Source organism: Ostrinia nubilalis, chromosome 2 (genome assembly GCF_963855985.1).
Source record: "Ostrinia nubilalis chromosome 2, ilOstNubi1.1, whole genome shotgun sequence".
NCBI lineage: Eukaryota > Metazoa > Arthropoda > Insecta > Lepidoptera > Crambidae > Ostrinia > Ostrinia nubilalis.
This window is the reverse complement of record NC_087089.1, coordinates 13,118,905-13,137,562: the sequence shown is the minus strand read 5'-3', so window position 1 is coordinate 13,137,562 and position 18,658 is coordinate 13,118,905. Positions and strand designations below refer to the sequence as shown.

The following is an 18,658-nucleotide window of genomic DNA, read 5'->3' as shown; positions in this document are numbered from 1 at the left end:
GTACCTGCGCCGTTAGTTTTTGTCAACAATTACGGTTCGTGGTCCGCTCTACCTGCCGTTTTACGAGGGTGGTCTGAAAAGTTTCCGACCTAACATACATACAAGATTTTTTTTCTTAAAATTTATTTTTATTTTTCTACATAGTCTCATCTACAGTAATTACTCGGCGCCAAAACTCGGATTTATTGCGCCTAAACTGCGCCAACAGAGCATTGGAAATGTTCATTCGAACACGTCGTTGGTCTGACGTTAGCAAACGCGGCACCCAACGCGCGGACAGCTTTCTCATGCCTAAATCTTGATTTAATATGTGACAAACACGTTCTTTGGACATTTTCATTGCCTCTGCTATCTCTCTCACTTTAATTCGGCGGTCGTCTAACACCATTTGGTGAACTTTAGCGATGTTATCGTCAGTAGTTACAGTTTTTGGACGTCCCGAACGTTCATCATCTCCCAAGCTCTTACGGCCACGTTTAAATTCGGCTGCCCAAAATTTTACTGTGGTAAATGACGGTGAAGAGTCCCCGTACACAGAATCTAACTCATCTTTGATTTGCGTAGGGGTATTCCCTTTCAAAAACAAATATTTTATGACAGCTCGATACTCGATTTTTTCCATTTTCACAAAAATACTCACATCGACTCACTCAAACGACTTTCAAATAAAAACCGCGCGTCAAAAATGGCTGAAACTTTGAAGTGTTGCTGTTAAAAGATGCACAATTACATTCCCTGACTTAAATTGATGTGTGTTGCCATCTTCACGTTGAGGTCGGAAACTTTTCAGACCACCCTCGTAGTCCGCCTTTGATATGAATCAGAATGTTGACATTCTAGGGTTTAGGCAGAACTTCGTCGTATGGGATGTCCTTAGCAACTTTGTTGGCAATATCAAGGAACAGTTTGGACACGGTGCTCTCCAGGTAAGGTTTCACTGCCCGGAGGAACTCCCCTCGGTTTTCGTTGATAGCAGCATTCGTGGCTTCTCCTAAAAATACAAAATATGATGTCAGTTTTAGTCCATTTCAACCAAGACACTTGACTGCTGGACAAAAAAGCCTTCCTCAAGGATTTCTACAACGATCGGTGCTACTGTCCGCATCCAGGACTTTCCATCCAGATAGATGATATACTGCCTACACCACGTCTTCTGGTCCGTGGTCTCCTCCACCAAGAACTTATTTGATAATTTTATAATATGGTAGGGATTCGTAGTTTGCCTAACGCACAAGTCATTCAGAATGTACACGCATGAGCTTGATGCCATTAAGTAGAAATAAGGCGTTTGAGATTGTGTTAGACGTATCTACAAATAAATAGCTGGTTTATTTATTTAACACTAAATAATTAAGGTGAGCAATTAGACTGAAGACAATCCGTTAAAATTACATATGTAATTAGATTTTTGTAGCTTTTATCAATAAAAAGTAAGTTTATACCGCGGACGTGATATTATGCTTTCCCTTGGGGGTTTTCCATACAAAATGTATAGGATTGGAGAGTCGCGTTTTGGCAGTGAAAAAGAATGTCAATTTACTCGCTTAATTTTCCTCTGGTAAATAGGGTAGTTGACCCCCTTATAGGCATGAAAATAAAAAGCATGGAGAAAGTCATAATTTTAGTTAGTTACCAAGCACAGGGTCTCCATTGAAGAGTCCTTCCAGCCGTATATAGTAGTCCTTGATGCTGACGTCAGTGTCGAGCCTGGTGAACCCTATGTACTCCACGCCGTCTCGCTCGAAGGTCCTCGCTCGGAGCACCAGCTCCGCGTCACATTTCACTGGAGAATAAAGATTGTATTTGTTTACCTCCTTGGTCTTCATTGGCTGGGTTTTATTGGCGGTCAAGCTGTAGAATTTTTAAAGAGTATTCGCAATTTGTAAATACAAATAACTAATAATCCCGTTAACCCCTCGTGGTAAGCTATAACATGCTTGTATTACGAGTTGGTTCACCACAATAATCGAGCGGCAGAGTTTCGAACCCGCGTTCCGCGGATCACGAGTCGGGCCAGTCCGACCCCTTCACCATTCGGCTATCGTGGCTTTGAGGGGTGGGAATAGTCCCGTTAATCTCCTTGCATATAACTTTGTACAGTGCTACTATCATCATCAGGTCGTTTGGATCCCTGCAGGGCATGACCCTCTCTAATTTACCTAATCTTATCAGACGGGATGGGGAGGCAGTCCTTTAACACCATTTAATAAAACACAAAATTTTATTAATGTAGATTATGTAGAAATACCATCTATTCTATATACTTATAATAAATCTGTACAGAGGTCAATTCTGTACATGAAATATATTTTCAAAATAACTATCAGGGGGTGATTAGTGATCGATACTGATGCCAAAAATGCAATCAGTAAAATTTTTGTCTGTCTGTCTGTCTGTCTGTCTGTCTGTCTGTCTGTCTGTCTGTCTGTCTGTATGTTCCTTACAGAAACAAAAACTACTAGACGGATTTTAACGAAACTTGGTACAATTATTCTTCATACTCCTGGGCAGGTTATAGGATACTTAGGAATTCCCACGGGAACGGGCATTAGCGGGAAAATCCTTTTGTATGAAAAATCTAAACCGCTTAAGTTAGACGCTTGAAATTTGGCAAGCAGGTACCTAGGTAAACTTAAAGCTTAGTTATAACAGGATATTGCAAAATTCCTACGGGAACGGGAATTAGCGAGAAAAAACATTTCTATGAAAAAATCTAAGCCACGTAAGATAGACGCTTGAAATTTGGCATGCAGGTACCTTAGTAAACTTAAAGCTTAGTTACAACAGGATATTGCAAAATTCCCACGGGAACTGGAATTAGCGGGAAATTCCTTTTGTATGACTGACTCACTGACATACCCACGCACAGCCTAAACGGCTAAACGTAGGCACTTGAAATTTATAAGGGACGTAGCTTAGGTACCGTAGAGGTGCACTAAGTAAGGAATTCCCGAAATTCCCACAGGAACAGGAATTACCGGGAAAATCCTTTTGTATGAAAAATCTAAACCGCTTAAGTTAGACGCTTGAAATTTGGCATGCAAGTTCCTTAGTAAACTTAAAGCTTATTTACAACAGGATATTGCGAAATTCCAACGGCAACGGGAGTTAGCGGGAAAAAACATTTGTATGAAAAAATCTAAACCGCGTAAGATAGATGAAGGGGGTAAAACGGGATCCACGCGTACGAAGTCGCGGGCGGCCGCTAGTATAAGATAAAATTGATTGGCGAAAAGCTGAGAAGCACATGCAAGCTTGTTAGGCTTTTATATGGCTGCCATGCCTCGAAACTTGAGCGCATACGTAGGTATAGCCATGTATCTTTTTTTTTATTATGAAATACTAGCTTTCCGCCCGCGGGTTCGCCCGCGTGGTATTTTGTCTGTCACAGAAAAACTTTATCACGCGCGTTCCTGTTTCAAAAACCGGGATAAAAACTATCCTATGTCCTTTCCCGGGACTCAAACTATCTCTATGCCAAATTTCATCAAAATCGGTTCAGTGGTTTAGGCGTGAAAGAGAGACAGACAGATAGAGTCACTTTCGCATTTATAATTTTTAGGGTAAAATGTCCGGCCAAATTAAGCACTAACTCTGACTTTTGTGTTTTTGGACCTGGCAAGGATGGGTGCTTGGGATCCTTATCCTTAGGATCACTTACCGGCATCAGATTTGAGTGTGCCCTTCCCTTTGATAGGCACGATGAGGATCTGGGTGTCGACGCTATACCGGCCCTCCAGGTGCAACTTAGGGAACCGCACGCGAGCTCTGAACGTCAGTGTATCCAAATCAACTCTGAAATGCGAGTATAATGGGATCATTTGAGATGGGATATTTGTTAATTAAAGATACCTACTGCTGATATTTATATGTTTATCACAAAACTTGTTCAAACACCATAAATTCTAAGTTAAGTTATTAAATTCGCACTAAACGTTTCGACGACTCGTTTATAATGTGAACAACTAGAGACTGGAGTTCGCTGCCTGCTGCTGTATTTCCTGAACACTATAATCCGGGCGTTTTCAAGGCGAGAGTGAATAGGCTCTTACAGGGCAGATATGTACCATCCTAGACTGCATCTCACTTAACACCAGGTGCGATTGCGGTCAAATACCTGTCTTGTCTAAAAAAAAAACTAACGAATAGAGGTCACGTGAAACGCAATTTTTTTGGAACGGCCTGGGGTAGGTTCCAGTCTTTCTGATCACTTGATAATTTCTTAAAATTTATTCGTCTGACTAAGTATCCCCGGGGAAAAATAATCTCTATCCGATATCCGACTGCTTCTTACGAAGCCGCGAAACCTTCAGTGATTATTTCGACTAATGTGGGTACTTATTTATGTATTTCGAAAAAAAAATAGTTCGTATTGCGCTCAATGATGTCCATAAGACAAGTTCTAAAGGTCTACACTCTACAGGTTGTTTAATGATCAGTAAGTAGACAATGTACACTTACGACAAACTTTTGATCGTGAAGTTTCCAGCTCCCGTGACCCTCACATCCTTGCCAATCGCCCGTAGTGATATCTGCTCACCGCTTACAATTACTATCTGAAATTATAAAATATTATGTGGTTAACGTACAAACGAACATCATAAATATTATTATATACATTTCTAGAACTAAACGCCTGTATTAGGCCTATTAGCAATGATGCAGCAGATCAACTTCATTTTACAATATTTTATACTTACTCGATTGACTACAGAATTAAATCCCTCATTATTATATTCTTTGACTTAAGAATATCCTCCTCTCTTATACCTATACTTTTATTTGCAGCGCCCAACAGGGTCCATACATAATGATATGTATTGTAACATACTGTAACATGTACTTATGTACTACAGTACCTTTTATAGGAGCAATAAAGATAATAATTATTGAGTAAGGGCTTGTTCTAAGTCTGCCTGGCTTGCTAGCACCATCTTACGTAAGTCTTTCGCCTTAACAATGTTAAAAACATCATTGTGTACTGGCAGATGCAGATAAGATAGCCAGTTCCTCTGTGGTTGAGGATTCCGGATGAAATTCGGTATCAAGTTCGGCCTGATCATCACTTTCAGAAGATGCAGGCCAAAAGCTTCCCCGTTATGGATATAAAAAAGGTTATCACTAAGTGTTAAAGTGTGTTGTGGAAACCAACAACGCGCGGGAGGAGATGTGCAGGCGGCGAACGATGACTAACGTCACTGAGGGACCCACAGCATCATCATCGGCAGCGCTCGGCTCGCACACTCGCCTTGGGACACTGTCGACGCATGATTAGTGCGTAGGTATCTTAGAAAATTTGTTTTCTTTCTTCCATCAATATTCATTAGGACCCTAACACACCTCTCTGAGGGACTAACCTCTGGAATGTAGAAAGGCTCGATAGCCGGCACATCCAGTTCTGGTAGGCCTTCGATGAGCCGCGGCCGCAACGCCTCTATCGACCGGCGCGCGCAATCATTGATGGTGTTCTGGTCCCTCTTGCATATTTGGATGTAGCTTGCTGAAATCAAATGACGTATACTTTCAATAACACAATATTATATGTATGTATAAAGTAAACCATGAATGATTTGTTTTCCATCAAATAAAATTATAAAATCCACCTGAAAATGAAAACTTCATAGGTATTAATTATTACGGTTTTTCAGTATTACCACGAGATATGCTATTGAATAGCATATCTCGTGGTATTCTATTGTTTGTATTTTAGGTTCTTATTAGGACGTTAAAAATTTTGTTTCATTGATTTTAATTTGTCTTTTGTTTATTTATTTATTCTCTACCAATAATGAAGATACACGAGTATAAGGGAATGCTAGATAAATAGAAGCCTCGGTTCTTTAGAAGGTTAGGTAGATGTGAGTCTGCTATTACGTATTTAATAATAGGCCGCAGATTTCAGTCTTAAACAATGATTAAGTCATTCGCAAGCATTACCCATCCTCAAACCATAATGACTAATTACATAACCTGGGGATAATACAGGTACTATACGTTATAATTAGTTAGTCCATACAAAAAGACTAGCTATATCGAAATAAAATAAACTTGATTTAACACGTTCAAAGGCACCTTCACATGACGATGTCAGAATAAAGAATTAAAAAATGTATGTAATATGAATGTTTAACGTCTTATAAATAACTATACTAATATTATAAAGCTGATGAGTTTGTTTCTTTGTTTGCTTTGATTTATGGAGGAAGGCTTTAGGGCCTAAAGCCTTCCCTGCCCCTATTGACTTTAAGGTGATGTTATACTATATAAAGTACCAATAGGGGCGGAGCATTAAAGAAAAATGTTGCAAAAACGGGAAATATTATTCAAACTATATTTTACGCGAGGAAGTCGCGGTACCTATACCTATAGTTAACAATATTTTGACAAAACACGCGCTCTAATGATTTCAAAAGTTCATCTATATTCGTGCTAACTGTGCAACTAATTGGACGTAGAATATAGAGGTGGAAAAATGTGGTTGTAACATTTTTAAGAACTAGGCACGTTTTAAAAACATTGCCATTATGGTTTTAATTATTTTTGTTTGACGTGTGACTAATTACTTTTGAGGTTACAACTTACAATACTAACAATACAACCCATTAATTGACGCCATTTAATTATTTGTTAATTAGCTACCAGATACATTAATGATGATTTATACACTTAGTAAGTGTAATGTTTTCGCTCAATTGATTTTAATTAGAGTATATTAGTCGTGTATTTAATCTGCAATTATACCTGCATTCATAAGCAAACTTACAAATCTGATTTACCCTCTTTTAGGTATACTACTTAATTTCAGAATAAGTATTACGAGCTAAGATATTACGAGTAGTAAACGCTGCATGCCAAATTTCAGCCCGATCCGTCCAGTGGCTTGGGCTGTGCGAGATCACTATGTCAGTCAGTCAGTCAGTCAAATCTACTCTATAATCTTAGAGGTGGGCCCAGTCACTGGAAGAAAAACCATTTAAAAATACAAACCATTGACTTGGCCCGTGGACCAAGCTAAATGGGGCCAAGTCACTGGAAGACTCAATGTTTTCCTAGCGTTCGGCCTGAGAACTAACTTTGAATATTATTAGTTTGTACACAAACAAAACGTACGCCTACTATTTCCTAGGCTATTATAGAAACAGAAAGGTCAGCTAGTCTAGTTTGTAATATCTATTTAAATTATGCAAAATGTATCCAATATGGCAAAAAACATAGCCTAGACTTTGACATTGAGTCGTATTTTAGAGGCTTCTAGAAATAATTTGAAAAATTATAATCTGGCTAATAAAAATACATATTATTATTTCCACGACTAGGCGGGACGTAAGGACGTACCTACTCAAACAATAAAAATAAAGCACTCTTGTTGTTTCTTCAAAAGTAACCGCAATCGCATTGTGAAAGAAAAACTTTACGTTTTTACGGCGAGAAAAATTCGAATAATTTCCGAGAAAACCCCGGGCGAAGTCGGCGGAAAGCTAATGCCATATAAAATTGGTGCATTAGGCGAACTTAATGCCATATTAATTTAGGTGCAATTATACAATTATACCGGATTTTTAACTGTCCCGAAATTAAAGTTCTCATAAATATTAACAAAAAAACACTTACGTAACTGTTTCTTAGGCAGACACCCACTGAAACAACAAAGCAAAAACAAAACACCAATTTTGTTTAACATATTCGCGAACTAATTCAATGGACTATTGTGCAATGTGTCTTGTTTACTGTCCAGACCACCACTAATCTGTTTTTGCACTCCAATACTCATATATACGCCGATGATAACGTCATGTAATGATATCAAATCAAGGCAGCGTTGATCACATCTAGCGAAAAGTGGACAAAAGAAATCATAATAACCAACACATCTAAGGTCAGACAAGAACAATTAAAATAAAGTTAGTCGTTTTTGCAAGTCAGCATTGATGTAAGGAAAATCAGGTTGTTGTAAAATCGCAAGTAATACAATTTGCATAAGATACACATTATTTAACTTTATGCCGTCATCATTAGTCATCGTTGTAAATTAAGCTAACGTTAGCTAGTTTATTATTTATGTTCTTTTATACCAAAGTCTTTGACCTATAGCACAGAATAAGTGCTAGTAGGTACTAGCAGAGTACATTACTTCGCACCTTCTTCAAGCTTTAGGATGGCTTAAACCTGGAGTGCAGGTATGGTTTTGTTCCCCAGTTGATGAAGCACATAATATGTAGTGCCCTGCGTGCCCAAACAACTGCAAGCAGGAAGATTTAATTAATGCTGGCAACGATTTGTTGGGTTTGTTGTCGACACGACAAGAAGACAAAGAATTTTGAAAAAATCACCTCCATCAATTGACAGTCAATTAAATAGGAGGCCGTTTGCTAAGATTGAAAAATAAAATGAAATATATTTCTTTTAAATATAAAAATATTAGATTCTGATATGCCACTTGTAATCGTATCAGAAAAGGAGTATTGCACCAAAAACATTTTCAATTAAAATGTTGGTAAGACCATATAGCTTGCATTGTGAAAAAGTTTTCAAATCTCATGTAGAGCCAAGCTTCTAACTTCTAAGGTGTAGAGTTTGTGATGTTAGGATTGTAGGATAGAATAGAATGGACTTTATTGATCACAGTAAGCACAATTTATAAACAATAACAACACTACACGAAAAGAAAAAAGAAATTGAGTGAGCCACTGCGCCAATTTATCTTGACATGCTCATAAGGGCATGGGATAGGGTAGCTTGTCTTTACAAGGGCGTGTAGAGTTAAAAGCTTAGCACAGTGGGGGACTTTGTTGTTTTATTTATTTATAACTAATGTATTCTGTGATATGAGTTCACAGTTAAAATTACCCTTTGTTGCACTGATAAAAACTAGTTATTCAACCATAGCAGTACCTTCGTGCGTCATCCTAACAAACGCGGATCTAAACAAAAATAATAAACAAAGTGGTCACTAATATTATGTTTTGTATGTACAACACACATCAGACTATACACTTCTGTTACAATATCGCTCTTATTGCAATAACATAAGATACCACAGAGTTTACCTTGATGTACCTACTGACCAGGGATGTTACATATGGATATCCGAAATAAAAAAATATCCGTAACCGTAACCGACACCGATTGGAATGTTTCGGATAAAGGCGGAGTTTTTACTTGTCTGGCATTCCCTGGCACAATCTGATATCGACGCGTTCTACCATTATCAATATCATGGGTGCTGTCATAGTACATAAAGTGGCTATGTGGATCGCCCAGCATCTTGCTATTTGAATTTTACATTTTTAAAATTCTAATATCTGTAACCGAAATCCGAAATTATTTCATATCCGTAACCGTAACCGAAACCGGTATAATATTATTCTAATATCCGTAACCGTATCCATAACCGAAACTTCATATCCATAACATCCCTGACGGACCGTATACCTTACAACCACATAAGAATCCTAATGATCTAAGCTGTGTGCATTACCACATTGGGTTAAGTCTAGTAAAAAGTGTACATATTTGCGGTTATGTGACGGAATTTTCACCTAAAGTTTAAATAGCTGAATACAGAACTGACCGCACTGAAAAATAATGTTTGTTTATTTACCTACTGCTTACATAAATGAAGTCGGTTAAAAATAGACTTGCGAACTGGAAGCTACAACTAACTACTAACTTTGGTTATGATCAACAAAAAGTGTGTAAATTAATTAAACAAACTATTTTGTAGTGAGCTAAACCTGGTTCTTAGTTCGCGAGTTACTTTTTTTGTGCAAAAGTAACCAAATGTTTTTTTCAGTATGGGTTCGAGGATAAGGCCCGGTTAAGGAGAGGAGTTATGCTCTAGAATAACCAATAAGATAATATCCAAATTGAAACTAAGTAAATGGAGAAAATTATGAAATGAAATAATTAATTATTTGCTTTGAGATGGTGTTGTGCAAAAAACACATCTTCTTTTCTAACTCTAGTGCTGCAGGATTGCAATTTTAGACCTCCACTAAAAGAAATCCCGTAAATAATATATTATGTTAGTGACCATGAAAGTTTAAAACAATACTCCACTAAAAGATTTTTATTTACTTAGGCTTACAAAAAGTTCACTCGTCCCACTCAGGTCGAGAAAAACTAAGGAACAACAATAATAAATCAAGCTAGTAATTTACACCAAGAGGTCTTTAATATTTAATGACATTAGCTTAATGACTATTGTAATAAAATAGCCAAATATTTTAGCAACAGGTGGTCAATTTAAATTATATTTATCATCATGACCTGTCTAAATTAAATAACATACCAATAACCTGATTATGTAGGTATGTTTAAGTTCTAGAAAAGTAATATGAATCTACTATACAAAAATAGGCATAAAAGCCAAGTTCACTCGATGACCTTGTGTAAGTCTGGAAGCGCCTGAAATAGACTGCGCCAGTGCAATTGCTATGGAAATCCTTGGAAAGCCTTTCTCCTGCTTTGGACTTCTTTCGGTTGAAAATAATAATTAAATTCGGTGATAAATTATAACCTACATTATTAATTTATAATTATGTTATGATATTAATAGCGTTTAAGAATACGGCTCTCGGTGACTTTGCAAATCTATTATATTTAGAAGGATAATACTGTAAGCGATAACATCAGGCCTTTCCTGACATGGTCAACCAGTGCCTGTGACAGAATGCTTTTATCAGAGTCCTCGGTAGGATCGGTAATTATTTCCCAGACTATTGCTCAATCTGCCAACATTTCATATTTACATACGACCTGCCATATCTTCTGATTTCAATGAGGATTGGACATGCATGACATGAATGAGGACACGAGGCTCTTTTGAAAGAATTTGTGAATTTAACATTAATTAAGTAGCGAGTGAATCATAAACATAGCCCGACGGATTAGCAAGCTGAAGTGGCAATGGGCAGGGCACATAGTACGCAGAACTGACGGCCGATGGGGCAGAAAGGTTCTGGAATGGAGGCCGCGTACCGGAAAACGCAGCGTGGGACGTCCACCTACAAGGTGGACCGACGACATCGTAAAGGTAGCAGGGAAGCGCTGGACGCAGACCGCTACCAATCGATCAACATGGAAAGCATTAGGGGAGGCCTATGTTCAGCAGTGGACGTCCTATGGCTGAAATGATGAATCATAAATCAAAATCAAGTAGTAGCACCCTGTAAGAAAAAAATTGTAAAAAATGGCGCGCATATAGATTTCGCGCTCTGTGCAGCGTCATAGATTATAAAGTGTGATATGAATTCAATGAGGTTGAATAGGTTCAATAACAAAAATATAATTAACGTATCTACCTAATGTTATGTTTGTATTTAGTGTAACTTCATGCGAAAGAATTTATAAATGAATTCCTGTAAATTGCTATTAATGCTGCGAAGATGGTCTCAAGCAATTACGGTCTTAATGAGTTTCAATGTAGTTAACCACAGAAAACTATGTTACTAATTAAATGAAATCATTAACATACCTACTTCCACTTTTGTACTTTGAGGGCTGTCCACCAAAAGATGTTCGGGGCAATAAAAATAAGTTTTCGTCTGTCGTTCTCTCATCGTGTCTCTTGTGTGTTCATTATACAGTGTGAGTCACGTTAAAGTGTACATATGAAAATAGATGAATCCAGACCTATTTTTATCGACAAAAAAGAGGTCAAAATATTTTTGAGATTTTTTTTAAATTTTTTATAGATTTTTTTTTCTTCCAATTACTTATTATAAAGAACACGTAATAACTTTTAAACTAAGCGGTATATCCTGATAAAATAAAAACAGTAATAATGCTAAATAACAGGCAATACTAAAAAAAAATATAAAATACACAAAAATATCAACAAATAATAAGAAATGATACTTTTTGAAAAAAATCTGCTTTTAAATTCGTGTTTTTTTGGTTATTTAATAACTTATTACGTTTTCTTTACAATAAGTAATTGGAAGAAAAAAAATCTGTAAAAATTTTAAAAAATTCAAAAAAAATTTGACCTTTTTTTTGTCGATAAAAATAGGTCTAGATTCATCTATTTTCATATGTACACTTTAACGTGACTCACACTGTATAAGGTAATGAACACACAAGAGAAACTTTGAATTTTCGGATAGTTCCAGTTTATTGTGTATAGCCTGACCAGGAACATAAAAACCCTCGCCATGTTGCGGAAAACTAATGGTACTAATTTCTTTTAATGGCAACAGTAACTGAAAACTTCATTGACATGTCACCTTGCATGTCAGTCTATTGTTGTCAAAGTGTAAACAAACTTTATTTTAAATGTGTGCAATTGATTTTGTGAATTAAATTGCTAAAATATTTTTATAGTCGTGAAAGAAAAGTGGTTCACGGTGTGTTAATGTATTTGTCGAAGAGAAATACTAAGGGTTCGGACAATATTTTCATTGAATAATGTTTCCGACAAAGGTTGTCAAATTGACTGACATGTTTATCGTATAGTACAGTCCACTATGAAAATTAGCTGTAGTCTGTTTCAACTACCCATTTTAAAGTTTTTTTTACTTTCTAAGTTTTGAATTTTATGGAATTGGGAAAGAAGTACCGAGTTTGAAGCGTTCATGAGCAGACATTGCAGTTGAATATTCAAGTTCTGAATTTGATTATTGATGAATAATAAAATAAACCCTACTAGCTCGATTGATGGTTTCATTTAATTTATTTAAACCAGGTTACCTTTAATAATATTTTTCGTTCATTTATGAAAATATCAAATTAGCCCGTACTTAATCCTGAATCCTGATACATAAATTTAGCCTATTAATTTAACACATGTACGACTGTACTCAGTGTTGCACTATCAAATGCAATTGAAGCGCCTCTATGCCAGGGTTTTTATGTTCCTGGTCAGGCTATAACCTATTATTATTGGTACCGTTTGAAAGAGCTTGTGAAGCACTTTCAGGATCAGTAAGTTTTTCGATATCTTGTATAGTTTAGAAATAATCGAGTGAGATCACTTATCGTTTCCACCCTGTACCTATAGTAAGTGATTTTTTTTCTGTGATGCGGATTTCGGCGCGCGTGCATGCGCGCGCGCGTGCATGCGCGTGCGCGTGCGGATCTGGTCCGCGTGCGTGTAAATCACGCTGCTGGTTGCACGCAGGACAAAGATTTCGTATTGTGTGCCGGCGGCAGCCAGTCCGCCTAATAGGAAAAACTTATGAAATAATGCAATGTGGGCAGCCCGGATTTAAAACGCATGCATGCTGAAATTTGCATCACAGGTAAAGGATGCATACTCTAACAGAATGCCCAACAACGGCGGATTGTGGTGTCGTCAAAATCTCACTGAAAAAACTTCTCATTAGTATCTCCATCCATAATTGTTTAAACAGAGTCAACTAACGATTGGGAAAGAAATAATTGCTGCAAATCTTGATAAATATGGGAGTCAGTTCTAGCGATAGTGATAGGATTCACGATTCGCATTAAGTATTATAATTATCTTACAAGAATCTCGATTGTAATAGGATGTTTGTAATGTCTAATAAGCATTACCTAGTTAAGAGTAGGTTAATGTGTAAATAGATTTTATTTTTTTATTTATTATTGTTTTAATTTTATGGCTGCCTGTGTAAAGGACAGTGACCTGTTTGTGTGCCTATTTTTAAATTAATTAATTAATTTACAAAAGTTATTTAAAAGATGATAAACGTTTAAGTTTCTGTTCCTAAGCTGTACATCAAACACAATCGCAACTCTAACCTCTATTGAAGAAGCCACTAATTCTTGTACAGACGATACCACATCAAACTAAACATTGTGTTATCTTATACAACTGTATTACGTACAATATAAGTGCGTTTTTCCAAGAAAAATGTATAGTTTAATGTGCTGTCGCTATACTTGACTTCTAGCACAGTCAGCTCCATCTACTGGCAACTTACCGTACCACATGTTACTAATCAATCGTTTAAGACAGTTAATGCTTATACAAGAAGGCGATCGTTAAGATTAAGTAGTACCTGGATCACTCACAGAATGGCGCTATTTAAAAATACCTACTTTAACCAAAAATTATTAATAACTAGCTTTCCGCCCGCGGCTTCGCCCGCGTGGAATTTTGTCTGTCACAGAAAAACTTTATCGCGCGCGTCCCTGTTTCAAAAACCGGGATAAAAACTATCCTATGTTCTTTCCCGGGACTCAAACTATATCTATGCCAAATTTCATCAAAATCGGTTGCGAGGTTTAAGCGGGAAAGCGTAACAGACAGACAGACAGACAGACAGACAGAGTTACTTTCGCATTTATAATATTAGTTGGGATGAGGACAATAACCAATCCACATCATCATAATCTCGTCATGTAAACGGCAGCTGCTAGGGCGGGCGGAAAACAAAGCTTTGGTCAAGATCAAAGGAACTTTATTTGCTCATAACTACCCTGATAGATATCAAAAACACTTGAAAACAAAAGATCATCATCGTCATTTCAGCCATAGGACGACCACGGCTGAACATAGGCATCCCTCAATGATTGGTAGCGGCCTGCGTCAAGCGCTTCCTTGCTACCTTTAGATGTCCTAAAGATAACAAAAGATATAAAAAAGTATAAACAACATAGACAACCACACAAGAAGGTTGGTAGCGCATTTTCTTACATAACTTTTCAATTCCTATCATTGGAGGTCCGAAAATATTTCTCATACAATTTGATACCATAATGATCATTCTTCATAAAAAATTTAAAACCTACATATTTAAAAACATAATCATTGATATTCATAATATCACTAATCATACACTTAGTTTTTACTAATATTTGTTTTCATATATTTTTCTATACTAATGATCGAAACTCATAATCATTCGAATAAATAACTATAATATTCATAAATGTGATGTATCCTAATATTTGTTTTCATAAATTTATTACTCATAAGTGTATTTATCCATATTATTGAAAATCATGATGTCTATATTCGTATTAAATCGTATTTTAACATTAAATTAATTTGAAATCTAACGTGACAGAAACGAATCGCTGCAAAACCGACTCCACGTAGTGTTGTCTGCCCTACCCCTAGAGTGTAATTTAAAAGCCGGAGGCGCGGAGGGAGGGCAGCCCTCGCCCGCTGTAACGAGGCTCAGGCGCCCGGGTGCAAGTGTGGGTGCCTGAGCCTCGTTACGCAAGGGCGGAAGGGCTGCACATCCCGCAGCGCCGGAGACGAGGAGATACCAATGCATCCTGCATGCTTATCTACTCTATTAAATTATATATGATTTTTTTAAAGATACGAGTATGTCTGTTATAAAGTAAATTATTCTGAACAAAAACATTATGAGTTGAAGTATGTTCTTAGTAACAACATTATTAATTAAAACAATTGATCAATGAATGTTATGAAGAAAAAAGATCTGAAAATAAAAATTATGTATTTTAAATGGTTCTTGGTAGTAACAGTATTGATAAAAAAATTATGATTAGTAATTGTTATGAGCTCCGATGGTAGTAATAAAAATGTATGAATAAAAAAAGTATGAAAAATAAAATTATGAAGAGAGATTATTATGAACACAAATCGGTAGTAAGACAAAGAATAGGATTTAGAATTTTATGTGAGCCAATATAGAACCAAGAAGGTTCCACCTATCGAATTCCAACACATAATAGTCTCCACTCCAAGTGGAGTGAAGAGTGGAAGTTAAGTACCACAATCTCTTGTACAACTACCTACCTATTCATAAATTCAAAGTACAGGTTCAGAAAATAAAACTGACAATATTCTTCCTGTTTCACATGACTTATTATCATTCAATGTTTTTCAAAAATATTTAAAACTCTTCACCAATGTCAATAACAAGGCCAACCATTTTAACCGTAGGCTTCCAAGGTTATCCCTAAAACAAATACGGAACGGACGAAGATCAATATTGTATTACTTAATAGATCTATTTTAAAATGACTTTGGATTAGGATTAACTATTGTTAAGAAACAAAATTATTAACAAATCGTTATCAAATTACTTTGTTTACAAAAGCTTAATTATTCGTTTCGCATTCCTTTGTATCAAATATCAAATGTTCTAAGTAGATATGCGTGTGTCATAAATGAACGATAACAAATTAGCGTTAAGTGACGTTTCCGAGCCGATAAACTGTGACCCTAGTGTTCCTACTATATGGTCGGGAATGGTATCAGTCTCTGATAGTGTGTGCAAGGGGAAGGATGTTGATCCAAAGCGTGTGTGTGGTGCTTCTGAGCTGCCTGTGCTTCGGCCAAGATCAAGGTGAGTGCCAAGACTGTAAGGAAGTGCCCGACTCGTTGATCAAACGAGGATATGCTGATACTGTTGACCAAACACAACGTATGTGTTTCGTGTCCACACATCCCTCTCGTCGTGTTTACGAATTATGATTGACTTTATTGAGAACAACAAAACGTGTACAAAATACTGAAATATGTTAGTCGATTTGATGCAATAATTAAAGTAAATTATGAACGCATGCGAGTAGGTACTCTGCTTAACCTTTAAAGTGTATTTGCTGACCTAAAAATGAAGTCGTTTATTCCGTCAGAACCGAGCCTTTTTAATAAATAATTATCAAATTGTGGTTAAAACCAGAGTAGAAATGTATCAAATTTATATTATTTAACTATTCTTCAGAAGAGCGCACGTAAAAACGAGTTGATTAAAAATCATAAATAGGTACCATTAAACAAAGTCGTCAACAAAATTAACACTTTAAATGGAATCTGTAATGTACAATACAATTATTGAAAGTTTTATACTCTCATTTTAGATGTATCAGAGGAAAATACAAGGCTTGCGGACGGAGAAAAAAAGCTCAGTGACAACATTCTTGAAGTGTTGGAACACTTTAAACAACCGGACCCCATTGGGGTCCCCGGGGCCAGTATTCCTGACCCGTACGGGGTCCCAGACATGAAGCAGACTCTCACCTTTGGCACTACACTGAATTTCAAAAACACAGCGGTTTATGGCATCAGCAAATTCAGAATAAAGTACATCAATGCTGAAATTGGAGCCATGGAGGTATGTTTCTTTGTTTTACATTACTAAAGAATTGTTGTAAGGAAAAGAAGCACTTGACACACTGTTAGCTTAAAATATGCCAGACTATTCGTGATTTCGTAAATGTCATTTAGGTATCTAGTTAAAATTATATGTGCTCTCATGTAGTTGTTGTTGTTGTTGTTTCAGCCAAATGACGTCCACGTCTCATGTAGTACGAAAATCGATGTCATCAAAAATCATGGACAAACATTATATTAACCTTCATTACCTAATAAGGAAAACCTTAAAAGCTTAAAGTAAAGTAAGATAAGTATACATTTCTGACATCATGACTTTACTTATCCTTGCAGGTTCAAGCGGTCATGACCATTGACAAGCTACAAGCTCGCGGGAACTACACCATGTCCACGTGGCTCAACAGGGCACAGGGACCCTTCACCGTCGATGTCACGGGCCTCATAATCAAGGCGCGCGCCAATCTGGGCGTGGAGCGAGACGGCAAGCTGAGGGCACAACACATCAACATTGACATCGGATTCAGCACCATCAACGTCAACTTCGAAAACTTAGGCTTCTTCGGGAGCATGTTCCAGGGAATGATCAACTCCGTCGGCACTTTCGTCTTTGACACCATAAAGCCTTACATCCTGAAGGAAGCCTACACCAAGGTCAGAGCCGAAATAAACACCAAATTGGACGAAGTGGCCGGTGATATGCAGTTCCCTAATTCAATTTCACCCCTCGACATGGTCATCGCGGACGCCAGGAAGAAAGTGCGCGGGATGAGCATGGACCCGTACAAAATTAAGGACTACAACGCAACAGTGAGCGTGTTCACTGTTCACCTCACGCACACGTGGGTAACCGGCATATCGTCTTTCCAGCGCGTCGGCAACATCACCCTTAAGATGGAGGAGAACACCCTTGTTGCCGACTTTGAAATTGGGACCCAGAAACTGGAAGGCCGAACTCAGTGGGAGCTAGTTGCCGTGAGTGGCTTGATGTCTAGGGCAGGCACTGCTTCCTTTTCGGTGGAGTACATAAGCGGGCGATTGGTACTAGCGCAGCCTCTTGATACCAGAAAAACTCCGGTATTTCGGGACTTGGATTTGGAAGTTGGGAATATCCAGGTTCGGTGCGACGGAGCGGGAACATTGGACTACGTTATTGAGTTAGCTGTGAATGTTCTTCCTAACTTGTTGAGGTACCAGATCATGGACGCGTTGGAAGGGCCGCTGCAGGAGAAGATACAGCAGGAGCTGAACAAGATCAACGTGGAGGAGACCATAAAGCAGGAGCTGCCCAAACTGGACCAAATGGAACAACAGGGGTTCAAACTCTCGTCGCTCAAGACCGCAGAAGTTGTCGATGAGCCTTATGATCAAGACGAGTTCTTTAACTTCTAAAATAATATCTTAGGTTAGTTTAATTAAACTATCCCAACTAATATTATAAATGCGAAAGTAACTCTGTCTGTTTGTCTGTCTGTCTGTCTGTCTGTTACGCTTTCCCGCTTAAACCTCGCAACCGATTTTGATGAAATTTGGCATAGAGATAGTTTGAGTCCCGGGAAAGAACATAGGATAGTTTTTATCCCGGTTTTTGAAACAGGGACGCGCGCGATAAAGTTTTTCTGTGACAGACAAAATTCCACGCGG

General features: G+C 37.5%; 2 protein-coding genes across 2 annotated transcripts; one reads left to right on the top strand and one right to left on the bottom strand.

Moving 5' to 3' along the window:
* Positions 1-781: 781 nt before the first annotated feature.
* LOC135084570 (circadian clock-controlled protein daywake-like) lies at positions 782-7,824 on the bottom strand. The gene is made up of 6 exons (XM_063979339.1): positions 7,612-7,824; positions 5,358-5,500; positions 4,462-4,556; positions 3,662-3,795; positions 1,634-1,783; positions 782-991 (listed from the first exon to the last, which is right to left on the bottom strand). Exons 1-6 carry the CDS (start codon positions 7,679-7,681, stop codon positions 837-839), a joined length of 747 nt encoding a protein of 248 aa, XP_063835409.1. The 5' UTR covers positions 7,682-7,824; the 3' UTR covers positions 782-836.
* Positions 7,825-16,140: 8,316 nt separating this feature from the next.
* LOC135084384 (uncharacterized) lies at positions 16,141-18,462 on the top strand. Its single transcript, XM_063979162.1, has 3 exons — positions 16,141-16,250; positions 16,765-17,018; positions 17,351-18,462. Exons 1-3 carry the CDS (start codon positions 16,190-16,192, stop codon positions 18,404-18,406), a joined length of 1,371 nt encoding a protein of 456 aa, XP_063835232.1. The 5' UTR covers positions 16,141-16,189; the 3' UTR covers positions 18,407-18,462.
* Positions 18,463-18,658: the final 196 nt, after the last annotated feature.